The sequence below is a fragment of the Actinia tenebrosa genome, unplaced genomic scaffold (genome assembly GCF_029948245.1).
Source record: "Actinia tenebrosa isolate PJP-AT-01 unplaced genomic scaffold, QUT_ActTen_1.0 PGA_scaffold0__85_contigs__length_37466705, whole genome shotgun sequence".
NCBI classification, from domain to species: domain Eukaryota; kingdom Metazoa; phylum Cnidaria; class Anthozoa; order Actiniaria; family Actiniidae; genus Actinia; species Actinia tenebrosa.
The window spans coordinates 36,416,650-36,437,820 of NW_028292569.1; the positions used below are offsets into that span (position 1 = coordinate 36,416,650).

Genomic DNA, 21,171 nt, shown 5'->3' on the forward strand with positions numbered 1-21,171 from the left:
GGAAATACGATACCCTATGACGTAAAGTGAAAACCGAGAATAGGCGGTTTATGTGTTTATTATAGTCATCATCGTCAGACGACTTCCGTTGAGATCAGTCGCTAGTTGAGTATTGTTCATCATTAGGCACCAATGACTAAAACAGTATTTTCCCCCTTGGTTTCTCCCGAGGACGTCTATTAGTTTGCGCGCTTCAAACTTTTCTTGTTCCCACTCAATTTTCTAAGGAGTCTTGCCCTTACTTGATCGGACTTTGTTTCAAGGAATTCTTCAAAATCGAAGTTTTTTAAAGTAATGCTGTACTGCCTTTGTGCAAAGAATCGAATGGCGAAAAATTTGCCCAAGTAGTTTATCCCATTTTGACAGCCATTTTTAATGGTAAATTAAGTTAATAATTTTTCTTATTTCAGCGGGAAAACATCGATCATCAGTATTGTGCTAAGGATTGAGAACACAGGTCAGAGCCTAAGCTATCAAATGAGTATTTTTGATATGACTAACTGTTTTTTGTTTTTTATTACATCATTGGGGAAGGTTTAACGTCTTTCTCTGACAAATTTGAGCATATGCACAAGAAATGTGACCCTCTTCTCCGTTGTGCTTGTTGTACATTAAAAAAGTGGGCTTCACTTGTTTTCCATTCTGGTGAAACCATAAGGTCCCATAATTATCCATGTCATATTGATACTCGTTTAAACCAGTTTTTTTAGTTTTATGCTTTCATGACTGCTCATATTTCAGACATGCAGGATCCAATGGCCTGTGACGTAATCATGACGTATTGAGCAAGGGAATGACAAGCTGATCAGCCAGATTCTTGTACGCTTCGAATCGAATATTCTTATTAAGTTGTGCTTATGAAAACATTTAATAACTTAGTTGAACATTGAGGTAGGCATTTATCTTCTGTGCTGGAAAAGGGGCGAAAATTTGTCTAAGTTTATTGTACTCGATTGAAGAATTGATATCACATGTCAGGTTAATGACACCGCTCTATAGCTAGAAGTTGGTACCTAGCGATCTCGTCATGAAGGGGCATAGCATTTTATTGCTCATGTTTGTGCTCTTTAACTCATATTTTTGTCGTCCAGAGGATCCAGAATACAAATGTAAGTATTTTACTTTCGTCTCGTATGAAAAAACTGGTAAATAAGATCAATTTTTTCCGTAAAATCTTATTCAGACCTTTGTATGTTGTGAGTACATTATCAACATGGAGTCAAAAAGAATGCGCGAAGTGTTTGCATCAAGTTTAAATTTATAAATTATTGAACAAAGGAAGCGTATAGCTGACCAAATATCTGCTCTTAATTTCAGTATGTGAACTCAAAGCCCACCCTGTTTTTGGAAAGAAGGAAAAAGTGCATATTTTAAGAGGATATGGAGGAATATGTAAAGGATGTGACCTATTGAAAAACTGTACCACTTTTGATGGAAGTATTCAGATCCAAGGTTTTCATCAAGTACTCAACGGTGATTTGAAGAAAGAACTGCACTTTCCAAAGCTTACTGAAATAACTGGGCATTTATTAATCTCTCTGCTGTATAAAGTTAAAGATTTAGAGAGTATATTTCCCAATCTTGCTGTTATTCGAGGAAACCATTTGTTTCTAGACTACGCTTTGGTGATCTACCAAAATGATGGCCTCAACCAAATCAACTTGCCTTCACTCACAACCATCTTGAGTGGCGGAATTCGTATCGAGAAAAACATAAACCTATGCTATGTCAAAACAATAAGATGGAAGTCTATCATGAAAATGAATTCAGAAGATCCTTATTCATTAGTAACTACTTCGAATAACAACGACTGTTATGATTTGTGCTACAAAGGCAAATGTTTCCCTCCTGCTGGACACGGAGACTCGGGAAACCAGTATTGTTGGGGGTCAGGAACTGTCCATGATTACTCTTGCCAAAGATGTAAGTAGAAAACATACTAGTAAGGCTACTTTACGCCTCTAATTACTATAAGATAAAAACAAAATCAAATATAATTCTAATCGACCAGTTGATCGTCTTGACCTTGTGATAATATGCGCAACGTAGCCGATAGTGCATATTTTGTTCCACGTTCTCTATGCTAGTAATATTGTCAAAAACCATCGGGCTTTGATATATTAATAATTGTTTCATTTTTTGTGGTATTCAATATTTTTGATTATGATACAGATTCGTCGTTTTTTAAGCAATCATAACAAGAATTAGCAAAATACAGCTTGACCTAGTAAAGGTTATATCCGACCGCTCACGTTATTGCAATTTAGAGTCTGCATTTTATCGCTGTTTTTTGGCGTTGTTGCTGCAAAAGATATTCCTGGTGGCGTTTTTCGTTCTATTGCTGGGCATAACGTTTATTATTTCCAATTTGAACGTACTTTATGAATATCAGAAATACTGATTATTTTTATTTTTATGTCATGTTCATGCGTAACGCTCTTAATATATTGGCTTCATTGCTACGATCGAAACAAAGGAAACGATTGGTAATACATCACCGCAAACAATATAAACCCAAAAAACGTTATTAACTAACTGTGATAAAATAGGTAAATATGTTAATGATCGTCGTCTAGCTCAGACAAAAATAGTTGTGCTATTTTCTGAATTTTTTGTCAATTATGAGCAATTTAGCTCAGGAAATAATTAATCAATTTTATGCTCACTAGTTTGACACCTATTTTTTCCTGTTTTTCCATAACCGCCTACTCAATGTTTTTCATGTAGTTTCTAAAAACATTCCAGCCTTAGACAAATATTGATGTCATTAAGAGGAAATATCAATCAGGAATCTAAAGGGGTAGTGTCAATAGTGACATCTTATTTGTCAAAATAGGAGGTCTTTGTATAAATATGCAAGATAAACAGCAAAGTTCTGTCATCGTGTTTTTTAAGATAGGCATTCAATTGTTTCCCCTTGACCAAAACACCTGTTTTATTAGAAATAGTAGTTTATAAACTTTATAAAAAGGAAATTTGTTTCCAGTGCCAGAAAATCTCATCTTTTAATTAAAAATTATTTGCCAAATGCGAAGTGAATATCGGGGAATATTTACAGAGACTCTAGTCTTCGAGCGAAAATCAGCGCGTGAGATTTTAAATAATCTCCTGTGTATTTTTACTAAATAATAATAATAATGATAATAATGATAATAATATTAGTAGTAGCAGTAGTAGCAGTAGTAGCAGTAGTAATAGTAGTAATAGTAGTAGTAGTAATAATAATAATAGTAGTAGTAATAGTAGTAATAGTAGTAGTAATAATAATAATAGTAGTAGTAGTGGCAGTAATAGTATTAGTAGTAGTAAGTAATAATAATAATAATAGTAATAGCGAGCTGACATGATAATTGAAACAGGAACTCAGTGCAATTGATTATATCTTTTGTCATAAACAGGGTCTACAAATTTCAGTATTCTTGTCATAAACAGGGTACCCCTTTCAGAATCCCAATACCCAAATCCTGGTGGCGTACCCACACCCCCCGGGTTTTACTGTATTATTGTAATATCTTCTTTATTTGGATGAGACAAACACTAGTCAATCAGGTAACTCAATAGCCAATCAAGTAGCCAATCAATAAATAAAGAGTTTAATATTATTATTATTATCAGCGAAAGAATATGTTATTAAATTTGTATATGGTAAATCAGACCCGGGGGGCTGACAGCTGCTGGCTTATTCTGAAAGCCCTGTTCTGTAATGATTTCTAATTATTAAAACATAACTTTGTTCCCTTTTAGTGTGTGACATGAAATGTGGAGATGCTGGATGTGTGAAAGGACAGAATAACTTATGTTGTCATCCGCAATGCCTTGGGGGCTGCTCCAAGATAAACTCTCCTTTCCACTGTTATGCCTGTAAGAATTTGCGTTTGAATACTGGAAAATGTGTCAGTAAATGTCCACCTGAATTACTGGAGGTAATACAGCAATGAGAATAATAAAAATATAATTTTTGCAATCACTACTATTTGAACAAGAAATTACTGTTTTAAGACTTTATATTAGGAAGCACAGGGTTTGAGCAATGAGATCCTTGTGTTCACGCCCATGCGACTCGGGTTGGATTCCCAGATTTAGTGTTTTATGTGATTAGAGTTGCTTGTTGGTTCTGTTTTTGTCTTCAAGGGTTTTTATCAGGGTTTTCTGGTTTTCCTCCCTCTATGAAAATCAACTTCTAAATTCTAACTGGAATATGGAACAAGGGACATGGGTTTATTTGCTACTGGCTATTATGTGCTAATCTTGTAAAACTGTTTACTATAAGTTAACAGACAGAACTTACTTCCAAAAGGTGTTCATATTCAGTGGACATGGTATATAAATGAGGGGTTTTAAAGGGTAAATTCCAAAAAAATATGCTTTCTAACCTTCCATTGTCATAATAGGTTGATAATTTCAGGTGTATTCCTCCTCCTTGTCCAAAGCTTTATAACAAGCTTGATGGAAGCTGTGTTAAAGAATGTCCTGCAGGATATGCAAAAGAAGGGAATGTCTGTGAAAAGTGTCTTGAGCAACGGTGCCCAAGAGGTTTGTGTTCTTTAATATGAAATAGACCTTTTCCAAATTTCCTTGAGTGACCACGAAACAATAGCTCCAGCTTGAGGTTGGACCTGATGTGTAATTCTTAGACGTACCTTGACTCGGAACCATTGTCTTATGATCACTCAAGGGAACTTGGAAAAGGTCTATTACAGCCATTCTCAATGAAATGCGCCACTCTAGCAATTGTTTTTGTTGCAACAAAGAAGCTTTTGGTGGACATCAATCAAGGCGTTTCTATGACATTCTATAGCCATATGCCCTTATAGCTTTGTGTTTTCCGACAATGTTATGGGAACGCCTTGTGATTGACGTCCACCAAAACCTTCTTCATCAGGACAGAAACAATCGCTAGAATGTCGTGTGATTGAGAAGGTTTTGACCCCACATCCAAAATGGTCTATGAGTCATTATAAAATTACTGTTATGAATGTCGCGCTCTGATTGGTTTGGAGCGCATGCTTTATGAGAACACATTGCATGCGCGCGCACTTTCCGTTGCTTTATTCCTATCTATTATTGTAATTTTTATTTTATAAAAGAAATAAAAAACTTGCTGGCTGTGCTGTGTGCAGTCATAAAGCACTTGGGGATTAGCAGAACACTCGAGAAGTGTCCAGAAGCACTCCGCTACGCGTCGTGCTTCTCCTAACACTTCTCTCGTGTTCTGCCAACCCCCTTTATGACAGCACGTGCGCGCGTTTTCCATTTCTTCAATAGCCCATGAGGCTGGGCTTGAAGATCATGAGGGAGAGTGGTCTAATTGTTTTAGTATAAACCTACTAATTGGTTAAATATAGATGCAAACAATTTGAAATTGGTTTGAAATAATTATATTTTTGCACTGTTTTGGTTACAATAACCGGCACTTTTCACTACTAATGGTCTATCACTAATAGACCACTAGTAGCTTAGCCAATCAGAGTGCAGGATTTCGATAGACCATTAGTAGGTTTATACTAATGCCTGTTATTCATATACTTTTATTTGATTACAGTTTGTAGTGTGAAACAATCAGCAATAAATAGTGATGAAGGAAAACCAATAATTGACTCCCTGAATTCATTGAGAGAATACAAAGGCTGTACAGAAATAGATGGAACTCTCGAAATCAGAATAAGAGGAGGTGGTGGTAAGTAGTGGGGAAAAACTTACAACAACACTGAATTAATTGAATATTTAATTACAAGTATTAAGTATTACAAGTATTATTTTTCTTGGCTATTGTGATCAATCTGCACAATATGGTAAGGTGTCGCTAAGTAGTTGGTAAGTGGTTGGTAAGTGACACCTTACTGACACCTTCCCCTACAGTGTGTATTGATTACAATAGCCATTTTTCTTTTTACAATTTTCTTGCAGCAACAATCTACAGGGATCTAGAAGAAAATCTTGGCATGATAGAAAAAGTTAAGGGATATGTCTTGATTCGACAGTCGTTGTCTTTGGTGTCTTTAAAGTTTCTTAAAAACTTAAAGATTATTGAACCTAGAAAGACGTTCAGCATTACAGAGAAGAAAATGGTTCCCTTTTTGTATAATAACAGGTTAGTTTACACACAATCTTCGGTTTTCAGTAGATGACTTTGTTAGTAAACAGGGAAGGCTACCCTCTCTATTTACACAGTCCCTGTACATTGCTCATGATGCATTCTAGAGATTGAACTGTCAGCAATTTTAGTTTAAACAGTTTAAAAGAGATGTCTTATATACTTTTCCCTTGGTCTGACATACAATTCTATATATCAACAGATATGCATTGACAATCATGGAGAACCCAAAACTGGAAGCCATGTGGGATTACTTTCCTAATTTTACTATTAAACATGGAGGTTTATTGGTGCGCATGAATCCTAGGCTTTGTACAAATAAAATTGAACCTTTGATTGATGTCTTGAAATGGAACAACTCAAGTAATGGACAAAATATTGATGTATCTCAGACAACTAATGGCAATGATGTAGCTTGTGAGTATGATATAGTTCACTCATATGCATTATTAAACCAATACAACAACAACTTATGTTATATTTTTATTTTTAGGTAGTTGCTTGATCCCCCAACCCCCCCACACCACCCCCACACCACCCCCTGGTATTTATTGGTACAATTTGACAGAGTTAAAAATGATGTTGGGGTTCATACCTATTTTATATTTCAAATTGTAATCTCTGTAATGGCTGTAACGGCAGTTCTGTGTCGTCATTGGTTTCAGGTGAAGTAGAGACAATAAACATGACAGTGAGAGAGATCATAAAGCCTTCATTCATGCAGCGATGCTCACATATTTGCATAGAAGTAAAATGGAATGAAGTGAGAATTGATGAAGATTATCGTAATGTGCTGTTTTACACCATATCCTATAGAGAAGCGTAAGTCTATGCCAAATATTATACAACAAGTATTCAGTATTATATTTTAAATATTATGGAAAGCATAATTGATCTACCTCTCACCAATGCTAGGTTTGTGGCAGGAGGCCCACATTCGAGTCCCCTCACCACCGAAGAGTTTGTTTGATGTGTTGTTCTCTCATATGCTAGAAGGGTTTTTCTCAGGTTTTCCTTGGCTCCCTTCATAACAATTAGTTTAGTTGTTTGTGAGTTGAGTGTGAGTTGAGTTGTTATGTGAGTTGAGTGTTGTGTGTATAAGATGTACATTGAATGTAGTGGTAGTTTGTATGAACGATGAAGTGTCCCCAATTAGTAAAAGGTGCTAGAATGACTAAAGCCTCTTAAAAAAAAAGATTTATTGTAAATTTATGATAAGCATAAATCTTGGGAAGCACACATGGACTGTAGCAGTGAGAGCTCAAGGCTACCCAGGTCCAATTCCCGGACTTGGTGTCATATGACTTGTGTGTAGAAGTTCTTGTTGGTACTTTCCTGTGCTTCAAAGGTTTTTGTCCAGGTTCTCTTCCAGGTTTTTCCTCCCTGTGCAAAAATTAACTTCTTAATTCCAATTGGAATTCAGTGGATGAAAAGCCTTTTCCTGTTGAAGCACTTTTAATTCCCATTTATCATATGACCGTGAATCTTAGAGCCTGGACACTAGCAAATCGAGCAATCTGATTGGATAGATCGCATTGCGGACTGGTCTAGATTCTCCTGTATTAACCGGTCCGATCGCATATTAATCTTACGGCAAAAACATTTTGTCCTTTTCAATGAAAAGTGGTCATATAATAAAACTCTTATCAACCGAGCTTGGTCGGTCTGTACGGGATAATCTTAACCTCGGTCGGGTACAGACCTCGGTCAAGATTATCCCGTACAGACCTCCCGCTCAGTTAATAAGATCTAATTATTGATTTGTCTTATTGATTTATTGATTTCGTATTTTATCTATAAAGATAATCATGGTACTTTTTATAACTGCAGGCCAAACACAGAGATTACTCAATTTGATGATGTTGGTGCTTGTAGCAACCAAGATGTGTAAGCTCATTCATATTTGTTTCCTGTCATTTCAATTAGTCAAGATAACTGCAAATTATGATGCAAAGCTGTTTTGCTCCAAAGAAAATCTGTTGGTTTGCTTCCCTGAAATGTTAGAAAATAAGTTAGCTTGTTAAGCCTGGTTCACACGAGCAACGCAAACGCAAGCACAAACGCAAACGCAAGAAAACTACGTGTGAACTACAGTAACACAAACGCAAACGCAAGGAATGGAAAATTTTCCATTTTCTTGTGCTTGCGTTTGCGTTTGCGTTTTTAACGTGTGAACCGGAGAAAACGCAAGCACAAACGCAAGACGTGGTTCACACGAGCAACGCAAACGCAAATACAAGGAAAACATGTGTGAACTATAAACAATCACCACTGCGCATGCGTATCTTAATTTACTTGCATTTGCGTTGTACCTGTGAACATTGCTTGCATTTGTGTTTGCGTTGCTCATGTGAACCAGGCTTTAATTCTCATAGACAAAATGGCGAAATAAAATAGCCAAAACAGCTTTGGCATTGGCATACGGAACCTTTTTGCTTGCTTGATTGCCACTAACAAAATAATCACAATGTTTTGCTTAAACTATCCATCAATTGCTTATTATCTTCTTGTGCATAAAAAATATGCTGAGATGTAGCCCAGTACTTCATTATAGATGTAGGCTTGTACTTCATTATAAATGTAGGTCTGTACTTCATTATTTTACAGGATAAACAAATAATAACTAAAATCAAACACCTTCACTTTTTTCTTATTGATAAATTTAGGTGGAAAAGAGTTGATGTCTCTGTCAGAGCCCAAGAAATGTAAGTATCCAGGGTTTTCTAGTTGGTGAAGCTGGTGTTTTGAATATTAAATATGGTATATTATTGTTCCAGGATAAATGCAAGTGGCAACAGCTATGGTTCATTTCGAGACCACAGTAGAGTTATTAGTACCCTGAAGCCATATACACTCTATGCTTTTTATGTGGAGGTTGTAACGCTGAATAAGAAAGGAGCAAGAAGCAGCCTAAAGTTCCTGAAAACCCGGGAAATGGGTAAGATTGGTATTAAAAGCATTCATCCAGGAATATGAAAAAGGGGGGTTGGAAAAATTTGGTTTTATTAAGACGAATCTCAATTCTGAACATGAAAAATAAGATCAATATATGAGGTTTGCAGGTATTCTCCCAAAGTTACTCTAACAAGGCAATATTGCTATTAAAGCAATGATGTTTTGCATATTTCATTTCTCATTTTTGTTTTAAGGAGTGTACTTTATTAGAATGGTTGGAAAACTTATGTACAAGTCAATATCGTGTGGTGTGGGGTGAGGAATTCTTTTTCTTCACTAGGTTTCATTCCTTTGAGCACTAAAATGGTTGATTCTCTCTAGAGAAGGTTACGCATATCCTTCACAATGGTTACAAAACTAGGTTTGGAAACTCTACTGAAGAAAGTGCCTGCTCTTTCATTAAGCTGCTGCCACTTAGGAATGTGGGTACAAACACATCCTACTACCTCATGGTCAACTTCGTTAAAATCATGTGACATCATTGTTGTATTTCATTTGATGTTTGACAATATATTATGACAGCCAATTAACACCAATCACAAATAGTATGGGTTAGCAAATTAGCAAACTGAATACAGCTGTACAGTACAGTTTCATCCTGAGGACTGATACAAAGATATGGTTTCTGGAAAGGAGGTTTCCTGCATTCTGTGGATATTTAGGACTTAAAAAAGTATTTGAAATATTTCCATACTTAATGAGGGGGCCCATGTTGTTTGGTTCAGAAATAACGTTTAAAACCACAGGAAAAGTAAGGTTATAGTATAGATGTTACCGGACTGATGATGTGTAGAAAGTAGTATGGGGTTTGAATAAACAATATGGGCAACTAGCTAGTGATTACATCCACTGATGACAAAAGACTTTTCCCATTAATAGCAAGCAAAGTTCTTCCACTAGGTTTTGATGTATCGTACAAAAATCAATACTGTTCATTGTATTACAGGTCCTTCAGCTGTTGTTGGTTTAGAAGTCAGTTACTTGGATCCTCACTCACTTCTTTTAAAATGGCAGCCACCTCTCTTCCCTAATGGTAACATAACCAAGTATGTGATTAAGTATCAAGAGAGTCAATACTCTGTGTGGGAACAAGGAAACATTGATTGGTGTATCAGGCAGGCATTACCAAGTAGGAGAGTTAGAGTTGAAGATAACAAGAAAGATGAAAACAATGAAGGTATGTTGGTTGAGAAGTGATCTGAAAAACTTAAACATTCATAGTTGGGCGTAGTATCCAAATCCAATCCAATCCTTTATTTGTTAAAGCAGGTTAGGTTTACAAAATTTTAAAACAAATATTGCATCGACAGCCAACGGCTGATGTGGACCTGCTATATATATATATATATATAACAATATGATAAAATATAATAACCACTACTATAATCTAAAGAATTTAAAATGTAAAGGACTGGTGTAAGATTAAATTAATCATAATTAAAATCTGAACATACACCTACTTGGAAGAATGCCACCACAGGAAGAAAGGGGACACAAGTAATCCAGGCCACCATCCCCCCATGACAGAGCCCCCACAAGCAGGTGTACATATTATATGTAAATTAAATAAATAATAAATAAATAAAATACTAAAATAAACTTAATAATAGGCTTAATAATAAATAAAATCATCCTTCTTATTTGAAACAACAACAGCTTCTTTGGAGAAGTCATGTGTAACACCTGCTACTCAAATATGACAAATGTATTTTCATCTTGATATTTGAACAGGAAAATGTAACATCACTTGTGACTGTAACAAAGAGAAAGAAGTTGTTCGACCAGAAAAACAAGCTGCTATTTTTGCTAAGGAATTCCAAGATGCATTATTCAGGACGATCTTTACCAAGGATAAAGATGACAATCCCTCACCCACAACCAACAGGACTACGATCATACCAACCACAGAAATGTTATTACTGAATAGAACAAATTGTTCAAGGGAACAACAGGTTTGTAAATCACCTGTCTTAAAAATACTTGTATTTTGTCCTTAACTAGTTGTGCACCCTGTTATAGGATGCTCTTGTTTGATATAATAAAACGCTGTTTAATTATCTTTTCAAGTTTGAACCATCTCTGAACTTTGCTAAAATATATAGGAATAAATTGGTAAATATGTTTTGTCTGGTTTCTCTAATCATTACAGGAAAGTGGTCTGTGTGGTACTTCAACATCTCCTACTTCTAGTGCAAACACAGCATCTGGTGTATCAACCAGTTCACTGGTTTCACCCACTGGTAATCTAACCACCACTGATGCTGGAGGCAGTGGTGAGGTAACCCCTACATTTGTTACTCCTACTACAGCTATACCAATATTGACAGAAGTGGTGGATGGATCCAAGGCAGAGCTACGTTTAACTGGACTGAGGCATTTTACAGATTACACCATCATGGTATTAATGAGACCACTGATGTTGTTGACCAATTATCTAAATATTGCAACTAATAGAATCATGATATCTGTACTTTATCAGGTCTGTGCTTGTACGAAGGTACGATGTGCACAAGACACTGCTTGTTCAAGTACTAAGGGTTGTACTGGCAGGAAAGGTATGTATTGTTTAATAGGCTTTATCCATGGGGGTAAGGATTCTAACTGGGTTTTTTCCTTGTCATTTCAGCTTTTGCAGATAATCTCGGGGGACCAGCAACAGTGATAGTTCAAAATAACACAAAAAGGGTAATCAACTGGAATATAAGTTTCAAGTGTATTTGTAACCTGATTGTCTCAATCAATTATTATTACAGTAGTTAAAATGAGTTGATGTGAATAAACTTTGATTGTTTAATTGTTGTTTGTTTGTCTCATGTTTCTTTCCTGGTCATCGTTTCAGTACAACATATCATGGATTGCACCCAAGGACCCTAACTCTGTGGTGCTGAAGTATGACATTGAAATATTCCAAGTAAGTAGAGTAGTTTACTGTCTGTCATTGCAGTAATTTCTCTGCTTTCCCTCTCATTTTTAAAGAATTCCATCTCTTTTGTCTGTATAGCCATCCCGAGAAAAACCAGAAGTAGCTTGTCAGCTTGCAAAACAACCAACATGGATTGAAAGAGTTGGTATTGTGGGTAACTACAGTGCACGTATAAGGGCTATAACACCTGCTGGCAATGGATCATGGAGTAATACTGTGTATTTTGCTATTTCTGAGGAAACGAAAGAAAGTGAGTTCAGTCTTTGATCGTTACAAGTACTAAAAGAGTTCTTAAAAATATATTACTAGCTCAGCAAAGTAACTTTCTTGATCAATTTTCTTTCCTTTTTCAGTTAATAAAAATGCATTAGTAGAGAAGGGTACAAATGTTGGAGTGATAATAGGAGCAAGCTTAGCTGCCTGTAGTTTTATAATTCTAGCGTGTGGAGTTGTAATTTGGTACATTACACGGAAAAGGTAAATACTATCCATGGCAGAAGTCAAAAGTACTTAATCATACATCATCATCAATTTGTTCATCTCTTGATTTCATTTAGATATAAGGCTAAGCAAACCCATACTGTACTTTATGCGTCAGTCAACCCAGAATATTTGAATTCTACTGATGGTAAGTACCACATACTATCCTTGACTACATGTTTTTATCAGTAAGAAAGCTTTAAGACTGTGCTGCTCTGCACATAATATTGTAAAGGTAATCATTAAGAGCTCGACTGAAATATGAAACAGAAATTGATTATTAGGTCGTTTAATGTCAGTGCATGTGTGTGCAAAGCAGAATACATATTGTAGAGCTGTGTGTGGAAGAAAGTAAATAGAAACCAACAGAAGTCTACCAAAGTCTGGAGTACAGCCTGTAACAATATTACTTGTCATCAATGCTCTTGCCTTGTTCTCGCATTGGCCATTTCCAAGAGACAAAAATAAAAGAAGACACGGTGGCTATATTGAATGATAGTATGCGCATAGTAAGTAGCAGCAGTAAGGGGGACTCGCGATTGATGTCGTATATTTACGGGTTTTACAGGCGGTTTAAGGAAGGCGCCGGCAGCGGGAATAAGCCGCGCGATAAGTCCTTACTGCTGCTGTGTTGGGAATCAAAGATAAGTGTTTATAAAAATGTACGATATATATACGATGCATGAATGTAAAAAGTTCACCAATGACTTCTGTATAATTTGCCTAAGATCCAAAGTTAACATACCTAAGCCCAAGGGTTTCTGGTGTTGTGGTAAGAAAATGCAAATAGAAGACGACACGTCAGCACAGTGTTACGAGTGTGGTAAGAATATTCGTAATGCCGTACCAAATGCTACCAGAGAGCAGTATTACGCCAATGGAGGTCGTAAGAAAACGCCATATAAGAGAATGAAATACTTCAGGGACTGGATGAGTCATATCCAAGGTTTACATCCGATATATTTAAGCGACGAAGTAAAGAAGAAAATCATAGACCATTTAGAAGAGCCAACCCCACAAAGTCTACGAAAAACGTTGAAAAAATTAAAGCTAGGGAAATATTACAAAGCTATTCCCTATCTTTTGTCTGAAATTACCGGTAAGTCTATTCCTGAGGTTTCTGATATGACAAAAGCCGAGTGGATGTTTTGTCGGCTGAATAAGGATATTCCTTATTATCCTGACGTAATTTACGAAATATTTTACAAAATAGACCCCAACCACCCCCTGTTAGGATGGATTCCGAGAAAATAAAAATGCAAAACTGGCGTTTATTTTGCCAGAAACCCCACTGGGGAATGCATCGCGCAGAACACCAAGCTATCCCCAGTGGGGTTTTTTGCATTTTGGGCTTACGGGGCTTATTTCATCCCGCGCCAGAGGCCCTCTAGTACATACACATATATCTTTCTTACGACCCACCAGAGGGTGAACTCCGGACAGCGTCCCGAGACACCCCCTGACTTTTCCAATCGCGAAACCCCCCATCGCGGGGTTGAATCGCACTTTCTACCCCTCCCCCCACGGTTGCTGTGAGTGGGGGAGGCTTTTTTTTCACTCACAGCAACCGGTCCAAATGCATCTACAGCGAGGCTCGAACTCGGGACTTTAGGCCTCCCCAGCCCCAAAGTCCACGATCACAAGCGAACGCCAGACACATCTGGACGCTTATGTATGTGAAAATTATTATATTTAATCTGCATATTTTCTAGACTGACGTTCGATATGTAAATAGAATCCCGTCACGCTCTTTTCGAAGCAGATGTTTACTGAGCAAGCTTTCTTTGAAGCTCTTCTTTCGCTTCTTGATAGATCTTTTTGCGAGATTCCTCGGAAAGATCTTTTACGACTGTTTTTTTATTCCTTATGTCCGTCTTTAATTTATCGTATTTGTCTTCTTCGGCCAGAATAAGCGAGAATTCTACGTCGTCTATCTTTCTGTCACGCAAAGCCTTTGAGACAAGATCGGTAATAGTATTTACTTTAGCCCTAGATAGAGCTATTGTCGTGTCATGCTTGGATATTTTCGTGGATAGCTTTTTCATAATGCCCGTAGCAACAGCCGAAATGATACCACAAGCTGCCCCAACGCCGGCCAAAGGAACTCCAACAATTATTCCCGGTCCAGTAAGCGAAGTAGCAACGCCAGAGCCCGTTAACACAACAGATATGGATCCTGAAGTTATCGCAATCTTATGTAGCGTACTCCGGGCTCTAACGTACTTTTTTCTAACTTTTTCATAGTGTTTTGCCTGCCCTTCCAAGTAAGCCAGGATTAAGTTCGCTTTATTCAGACGAAAGTTTTCGGCGTTTAGTTCGTTAGGTGTAGTATAGGGAACATCTGGGTACAACTGAGGTGCTGATGGTATAACATCCATTATATATACTAATGTACGACGCTTTTGGGAATGATATTGAGGAGCAGCCACATCACGACAACCGGGATTACTGGAACTGGAGGGCCTTTAGGAAGATGTTTCCGCATGCAGACCCTAGTAAGTTCGAAAGGAGACCCGATGGGATTTACTATAACGGCTCTAGGATGTACAGCAACGAGGATTTGAAACCTACGCTGGTCGATCAGATAGACAATCAACTGAAGAATTCTGGTTATATCGAACATAAGCCCTTGCATGTCGAACCTAAACCTAGTTGGTCAAAGGAATTATTGCTTGGTACCGGTACTTATCCGATACCCGCGGTTTCATTTGATGAACATCCAAGTTTGGATTTGACATTGAACATGCGGATCTCTAACAACCATTCCTTTCCGTTAAAGGTGCGAGATATCTTCAAAAACGTGCCCATTAATCATACCACCGCTAAGGAATCTCATGAATGGTTAAGTGGTCCTAACATGCGTTATTGGCCGCAGCAACTAAACTTTGCGGTTTGGTGTGCCACTAGCGGCTGCGGTGTAAGTGCAAACTTGATGAAGAATTCAATATTCATGTTTCACTTCCACTTCACGGTTAGAAGAATACTGCATGAGATGGGCGTTACTGCATTACCGGGAGATGCTGCGTTCTATCCAAGGGATAATAAATACAGCGTGCCGGCTTATGATAGACTTTGTAAGGAGTTCGGTGTTGTAGGGAAGGATTTCCGATGCACTACCGGTGCTAACAATGGTTTGGGGCACATTTGGGCTTATTGGGGGATTGGTGGGCACGAGCTAAGCAACAGGGAAGTTCATGCGCTGCAGTTGCGATGGAACACGGGATATCATAAGGAAACTCACGACAGTAGCACCTTCTTTGAACCAAACGCTAAGACCACTAAGGAAGTTAGAGACGGGCCTCTGTTTAAAGACGAGGGCGGTAAGTATGCAGGGGCTAACCCGCTGATTATTAAGATTACCAACGACGAGCAAACGAAGCAATATCTTAATTTCATACCCCCAGAAGGTAAAGGACTAACCAAAGCCGGCCTTGCCCGTTTGAACCGCAGCATAGAAGCTTACGTGTATTCTATCCTTGGAGCCCAAGTAAATACCCGATCAAGCATAGTGGGGAATACGGGCGCCGCAGAAGAGACGCGAGCCGAAGCCTTGATCTTATTCGAAAGTTCGATCTTGGAGGACGACATTAGCAAGGGCGTACAGCGTTACCAACTAGCTATACAAAATTCTAAGGCGAGGTTGGACTATGCAGTAGCCCCGGGTTGTTGGTTAATGCCTAGTAATTTATCTATTAATACTGGTTCTGTAGTAGGATACAACAACAAACTTCAACGAGCTACTAAGGATATGAAGTTTGGGGTGAACGACGTGAACTCTGACACTCTTAGGAACATTCCCCATTTCGTGGAGAAGTCAAAAAAGTCGCATGAAACGAAGCTACCCGTAGTTAAGAAACCATCAAAGAAGGCCCTGCCTGCGATACCTGAGGAATATGACCATAACTTACTAAAGGCCGGCTTAGCAGCTGCAAGCATTGGTCTGAGCTATTATATATGGCGATGAGTAACCCCTACATGGCTGGAGTAGATTGCGTCTATACGACTTACACAGGTGAGAAAAAATACACCCAGGCATCTTGGGTTGATGTCACGGGCATGTCCGTGAATTTGAATTACTCAGGAAAGAAATTGATCCTTTGTAGTATTTGCATGGGCGCGAGCAGTCACGCCAACGTCGGCTTTAGGTTCCTGGATGACAACGGCGTACTGCAGCCTATGCGTGTGAAGACAAACAACAGGGAGCCTGTGCATTTCTCCGTAGAGCCGAACACCGACAGCGCTGAGAATTTATCGGTTTGGACTTTTCATATGGTCGCCGATTGCCATGGGAAGGTAAAGCTGCAAATGCGCGTAGATGACACCGGGAGCGTTTGCATAAATAGCATAGAAAATCAGAGAGATGAAAAATATAACCACGCAACCATTTGCACTCTTACGGTAATGAGTCTCTAGAAGCAAATTTATTTGCTGGTATATATGAACCCACATACTAAGGAGGATTCATTCCTTTATTTTCTGGAGGAAGATAGATACTTGCGTAATGCTAATTGGGTTGACACGGAATTGTGGGTGAAGGTTGGTGGGTTGGGATTGATTATGTGCACAATTTGTATTAGCGTAAGGGAGGAATATGGTATTGGATTTAGAGTAGTAGATGAGAATAACGATCCATTGTTACCATACAGAACACTGAAAAATACTAGACGGTCAGCTCATTTTTCATATGAACCGCCAAATGGTCTAGACGATATAGTACCAATAACCTTTCACATGGTAGCTAATTGTCAATACGCAAAGCTTCAGATCAATACTGACGCAACATCTAACGTTAATGTCGAAGTTAAGATAAACGCTGTTATTTCACAATCAGCTGCGCCAAGCGATTCTACTTTTAATCATAAGACCATTTCTACTATGACTGCCATACCGCTAGTTCCGCATTATCAAGGCGGTGCGAATACTATCTTTACTTATCCCCAGTCGAGGATGCCTCGGGCGCCCGACGACGATTATAAGCCGCCAGTAATACACAAGGATAAGATCAACCCCGCATCTTCTTCAAAAGGACCACGCCGATAGCGACGACCAAGATCCAAATGTTATTCCCCACGAACTTCAACAGTTCGCCGCCGGCCCTAAGTGCCAAGGAAACAACCGAACCCAGCAGCCCAGGAAGACCGGCTGCCATCTTTTTTCCCAAGTCCGTCAGCCCACTGCCTAATTTCTTTACGCCCGCGCCTGTAGCCTTAAGGGAGCTAAGGATAACTCCTACTACGCTCGAAATAGCAACCGCAAATGCCAGCGGAACACCATACTTCAAAAGGGCTCTTTTTACCTTTTCCTTGGTGGTAAGCCCTAATTCTTTCTCCAACTTCTCCTTTTCCACCCGCAATTCCGCAAGGCGTACCTCTAGATTTTCTATTTCCTTTTGAGCTGCCTCCTTTTCTTCCTCAGGGCGTTCTTGATCTTCGATTACCCCCCGCTGTCGTTCTATTTCATACTCTAAGTCTTTGATGGCTTGATCTTTCTGTTGAATTTGATCTGTTTTTGCATTGATTTCAGACATTAACATTCGCCTTTCTACCAAGGAGTCAGACATTTCAGCCCGCAGGTTTTCGCTTTTTACGTCCAACGCCTGCAGGGTGAGATCAAGATCCTTTTGTAATTTATTCCTTTCACGTCGAATCTCATTCCTTTGGTCTACCAGATCCCTTATGTCTTGCTCTTTGAATTCGACCTCCCTTCTATGTGCGTCGGCAAGCCGCTGGTTTTGCTTCATGTATTCCTCCTCCCTTTCTTCCAACGTTTCCCGCAGTGCTTCCACCGAGGCGCCTGAGTTTTTAGCTTCTTCTAAGTCCCTTTGTGCTTTATCTCTTTGGCGCAGGGTTTTATCCAACTGGTTTCTCATTTCTACCATTCTTTCGTTGCCGAACTTCTTTTCAGCATCGACAATTAGCTGAGTTTGCTTTGCGTATTCTTCCTCCCTTTCTTTTAACGTTTCTTGTAGTTCCTCGACGCGTTTTTCTAGCGCAACCTTTTCATTCAGGGTTTGCAACCTTTCTAACATGCTCCGGGTAGCATGCTGAAAGCCTTTTAATCTTAAGACGTCGCCCCTAACGTCACCATTCTCATCAAAGAGGGGTTGTGGTTTCGTCCAGCGGTCTTTGTCAGGAAATCTTAGGTCTTGAACGCTTATGAGAACTTTGTTTCCGCGTTCTGTGAGCTTTACGTCGTCAGCATCAAAGTTGTCGTAGCGCAGCTCTAGCTCCTGCTTTGCCCACTCTACGGTTTCCCGCGCGGCTGCTTCCGGCTCGCCCATGTTTTGAAGCTCTATGTGCTCACGCGGAAACGCGTACTCGCGTGCTTTGGGATGTCTTAGGGCCTTTGCAATCCTATCCCTTAGGGAATCGTCGACTTGTTGGGTGGGAAGCAGCGGTTCTTCATCACCGTCGTTAATGTCAGCCTGACCTTCCTCAGTGGTGGGATCGAAGTCGGGGTCTGTTCCTTCTACTTCCATTATATATGATAAGCTCAAAGTTAAATCCCAACGTATTACCTAAGCAGGTTGGCGGGCTGAAAGCAGAACGCACCTTTCACCGGGTCACATTCACCCCCAGCAGCGCAAAGCCAGGGGAAACCCTGTACGTAGGCGTGCCCCGCCTAACGGATAACCTAGTCTTAGTACCTGGTACCTTGGCTTTAAGGTTCGACCTAGCGGTACAGTCAAGCCCCACAGACGAAAGGATTATCGTTAACAACGTGGGTCGCAACATCGTTTCTAAGATGAGAATCAAGTTTGCTGGGGAATCCTTGCTGGACTTAAATAGGTACGATCTGTATACCACCTATAAGGATCTATGGTTGACAGCCTTTGACCGCGCGCAAAGGATAGAACAAGGAATTGGTAGTGTCATTCTACGTAAGGTCCGCACACCTACGAAAACGCAACCTACTGACGGCAGCGGAGAAACCGCAGTGGCAGACGCAAAGCGAATAAAGACAGCCTATGGTAGTAAGTATGTCATACCGCTGGACTTTGAAGTAATCACGAATCACGGTGTGTATTACCCAAGACAGCTTGCCGAACTGCAGTTTGAAGTAACTTTAGCAGATGCTAATAACATCATTGGTGGGCTAAGCACTGCACTTACCACGACAACCCCATACTCTATCACTAATCTAGAATTACAGTACGAAACGGTGTACAGCGAAGAGCTGGCCCGTAGCGCTGGCATGGAATACAGCTCCGGAAAGGCATTCCTTTACGACCACGTAGTGATGTATAAGACGTTCAGCTTCCTGGATAAGACGGATGAGGTTATTAACCAAAGTATTAACCTCCCCCGAAGAAGTCTCACGGGGTTGATGTTGGTGTTTGCCAAACCCTACGAGGCTGGTAAGCGCGACAGCGAGGCCTTTCACAACCCTAACATTACTAACGTAGGGGTCAACATAAACGGAGTCCCAAACAAGGTTTACTCCCAGGGAATAAAGCCCGCAGACGTGTACAGAGAGGCCATGCGCAAGTTTGGCGACCAAATTAGCCCTGAGGAATTCTTTAAGGACAAATATGCGTTATGGATTGACATGCGCACCATTAACGACGAAGACCTACATGGTCAGGGTTTACGTCTAGTAAATACGCAGGATGGTATAACATTGGAGATCAAACGCACCAAGAATGCCTCCGCGGGCGACGGTGATAAGATAAACTGCTACGTCTTCGTCGTGTCTGACGCGCAACTGAGCGTAGAAATGAATCAGCTAAAGAGCGTTGCCTATTAAAATATTCCTTACGTATAATATGCTTCGCGTATTCGAAAACAACGACACCAAACTGCAATGCATAGTGCAAGGCGAAACTTTGTACTTCAAAGCAAAGGAGGTGGCTTTGGCGTTGGGCTATGAGCGCCCTAGAGATGCAATTAGAGCACACGTATCTGAGAAATACCAGAAAAAATGGGTTGATCTACAAGGGGCTGCGAATCACCGCTCCTTTACTACGCAACCAAATGCCGTGTTTATATCCGAACCTGGTTTGTACGAACTGATATTTAGCTCCAAACTACCCAAAGCTGTGGAGTTTCGTGATTGGGTCTTTGAGGAAGTCCTACCCGCGCTAAGGAAAACGGGTAAATATGCAATAGAAAGGCGGTTTGGCGGCCCAAACAAGTTAGTATTTAAGATCGAAAATGAAGCCGACCTACACGCGAAGGTCGTCGACTACATACGTAGGTTTTACCCCGATTTCATCATAGCGCCGGGTCTTGGCGAACTTCAAGATTCAGACAGCAAGCGAATAACCTGCTGGCGAAAAGGCTACCAAGCCGGTCAACCCGACCTTTTAATCCTAAATGCGCATAAGAAATACCGCGGGTTGTGTATCGAGTTGAAAACCCCAAAAGGAAACGGCGTCTTATCCGCGAAGCAATCTAAGAAAATCTCGCAGCTTGACGTAAATGGTTACCTAACGATGGTTAGCAACGATTACGACGTTATCTGTCGTGCCTTAATAGGTTACGCGGATGGCATTCGTATTCCCTGTAGGGGCTGCGTGAAGCGGTTTAAGTCCTACGCCACTTTGAAAACGCACCTAAAGATATTCCATAGGTATAATGAAGCAGAGATTTCCGATTTAGCGGATTATAGGCGGAATAGGCATATACTAACGGAATAGGTACATCGTGTAGCTGATGCGTTGTGAATTCAGTCAAACCGTTAAATAGGTGCCGTAAACTAAATCAAACTAACTTCTGAA

General features: G+C 39.6%; 1 protein-coding gene and 1 long non-coding RNA gene across 2 annotated transcripts in view; one reads left to right on the forward strand and one right to left on the reverse strand.

Moving 5' to 3' along the window:
* The first annotated feature begins 825 nt into the window (after positions 1 to 825).
* LOC116294618 (putative insulin-like peptide receptor) overlaps positions 826 to 21,171 on the forward strand; it is a 36,857-nt gene continuing 16,511 nt past the window's right edge. The window contains exons 1-20 of the mRNA XM_031702257.2: positions 826 to 1,109; positions 1,318 to 1,923; positions 3,745 to 3,923; positions 4,392 to 4,533; positions 5,543 to 5,677; positions 5,908 to 6,091; positions 6,297 to 6,511; positions 6,760 to 6,916; positions 7,925 to 7,981; positions 8,761 to 8,799; positions 8,872 to 9,032; positions 9,996 to 10,226; positions 10,781 to 11,001; positions 11,199 to 11,447; positions 11,529 to 11,604; positions 11,676 to 11,734; positions 11,889 to 11,960; positions 12,051 to 12,222; positions 12,326 to 12,449; positions 12,530 to 12,600. Coding sequence (XP_031558117.2) covers positions 1,028 to 1,109; positions 1,318 to 1,923; positions 3,745 to 3,923; positions 4,392 to 4,533; positions 5,543 to 5,677; positions 5,908 to 6,091; positions 6,297 to 6,511; positions 6,760 to 6,916; positions 7,925 to 7,981; positions 8,761 to 8,799; positions 8,872 to 9,032; positions 9,996 to 10,226; positions 10,781 to 11,001; positions 11,199 to 11,447; positions 11,529 to 11,604; positions 11,676 to 11,734; positions 11,889 to 11,960; positions 12,051 to 12,222; positions 12,326 to 12,449; positions 12,530 to 12,600 — 3,232 coding nt within the window. The 5' untranslated portion in view covers positions 826 to 1,027. The remainder of the gene's footprint in view (positions 1,110 to 1,317; positions 1,924 to 3,744; positions 3,924 to 4,391; positions 4,534 to 5,542; positions 5,678 to 5,907; positions 6,092 to 6,296; positions 6,512 to 6,759; positions 6,917 to 7,924; positions 7,982 to 8,760; positions 8,800 to 8,871; positions 9,033 to 9,995; positions 10,227 to 10,780; positions 11,002 to 11,198; positions 11,448 to 11,528; positions 11,605 to 11,675; positions 11,735 to 11,888; positions 11,961 to 12,050; positions 12,223 to 12,325; positions 12,450 to 12,529; positions 12,601 to 21,171) is intronic.
* Positions 10,283 to 13,319, reverse strand: LOC148914201 (uncharacterized). The gene is made up of 2 exons (XR_016118998.1): positions 13,198 to 13,319; positions 10,283 to 12,204 (listed from the first exon to the last, which is right to left on the reverse strand). It is a non-coding gene; the product is annotated as an uncharacterized LOC148914201 (long non-coding RNA).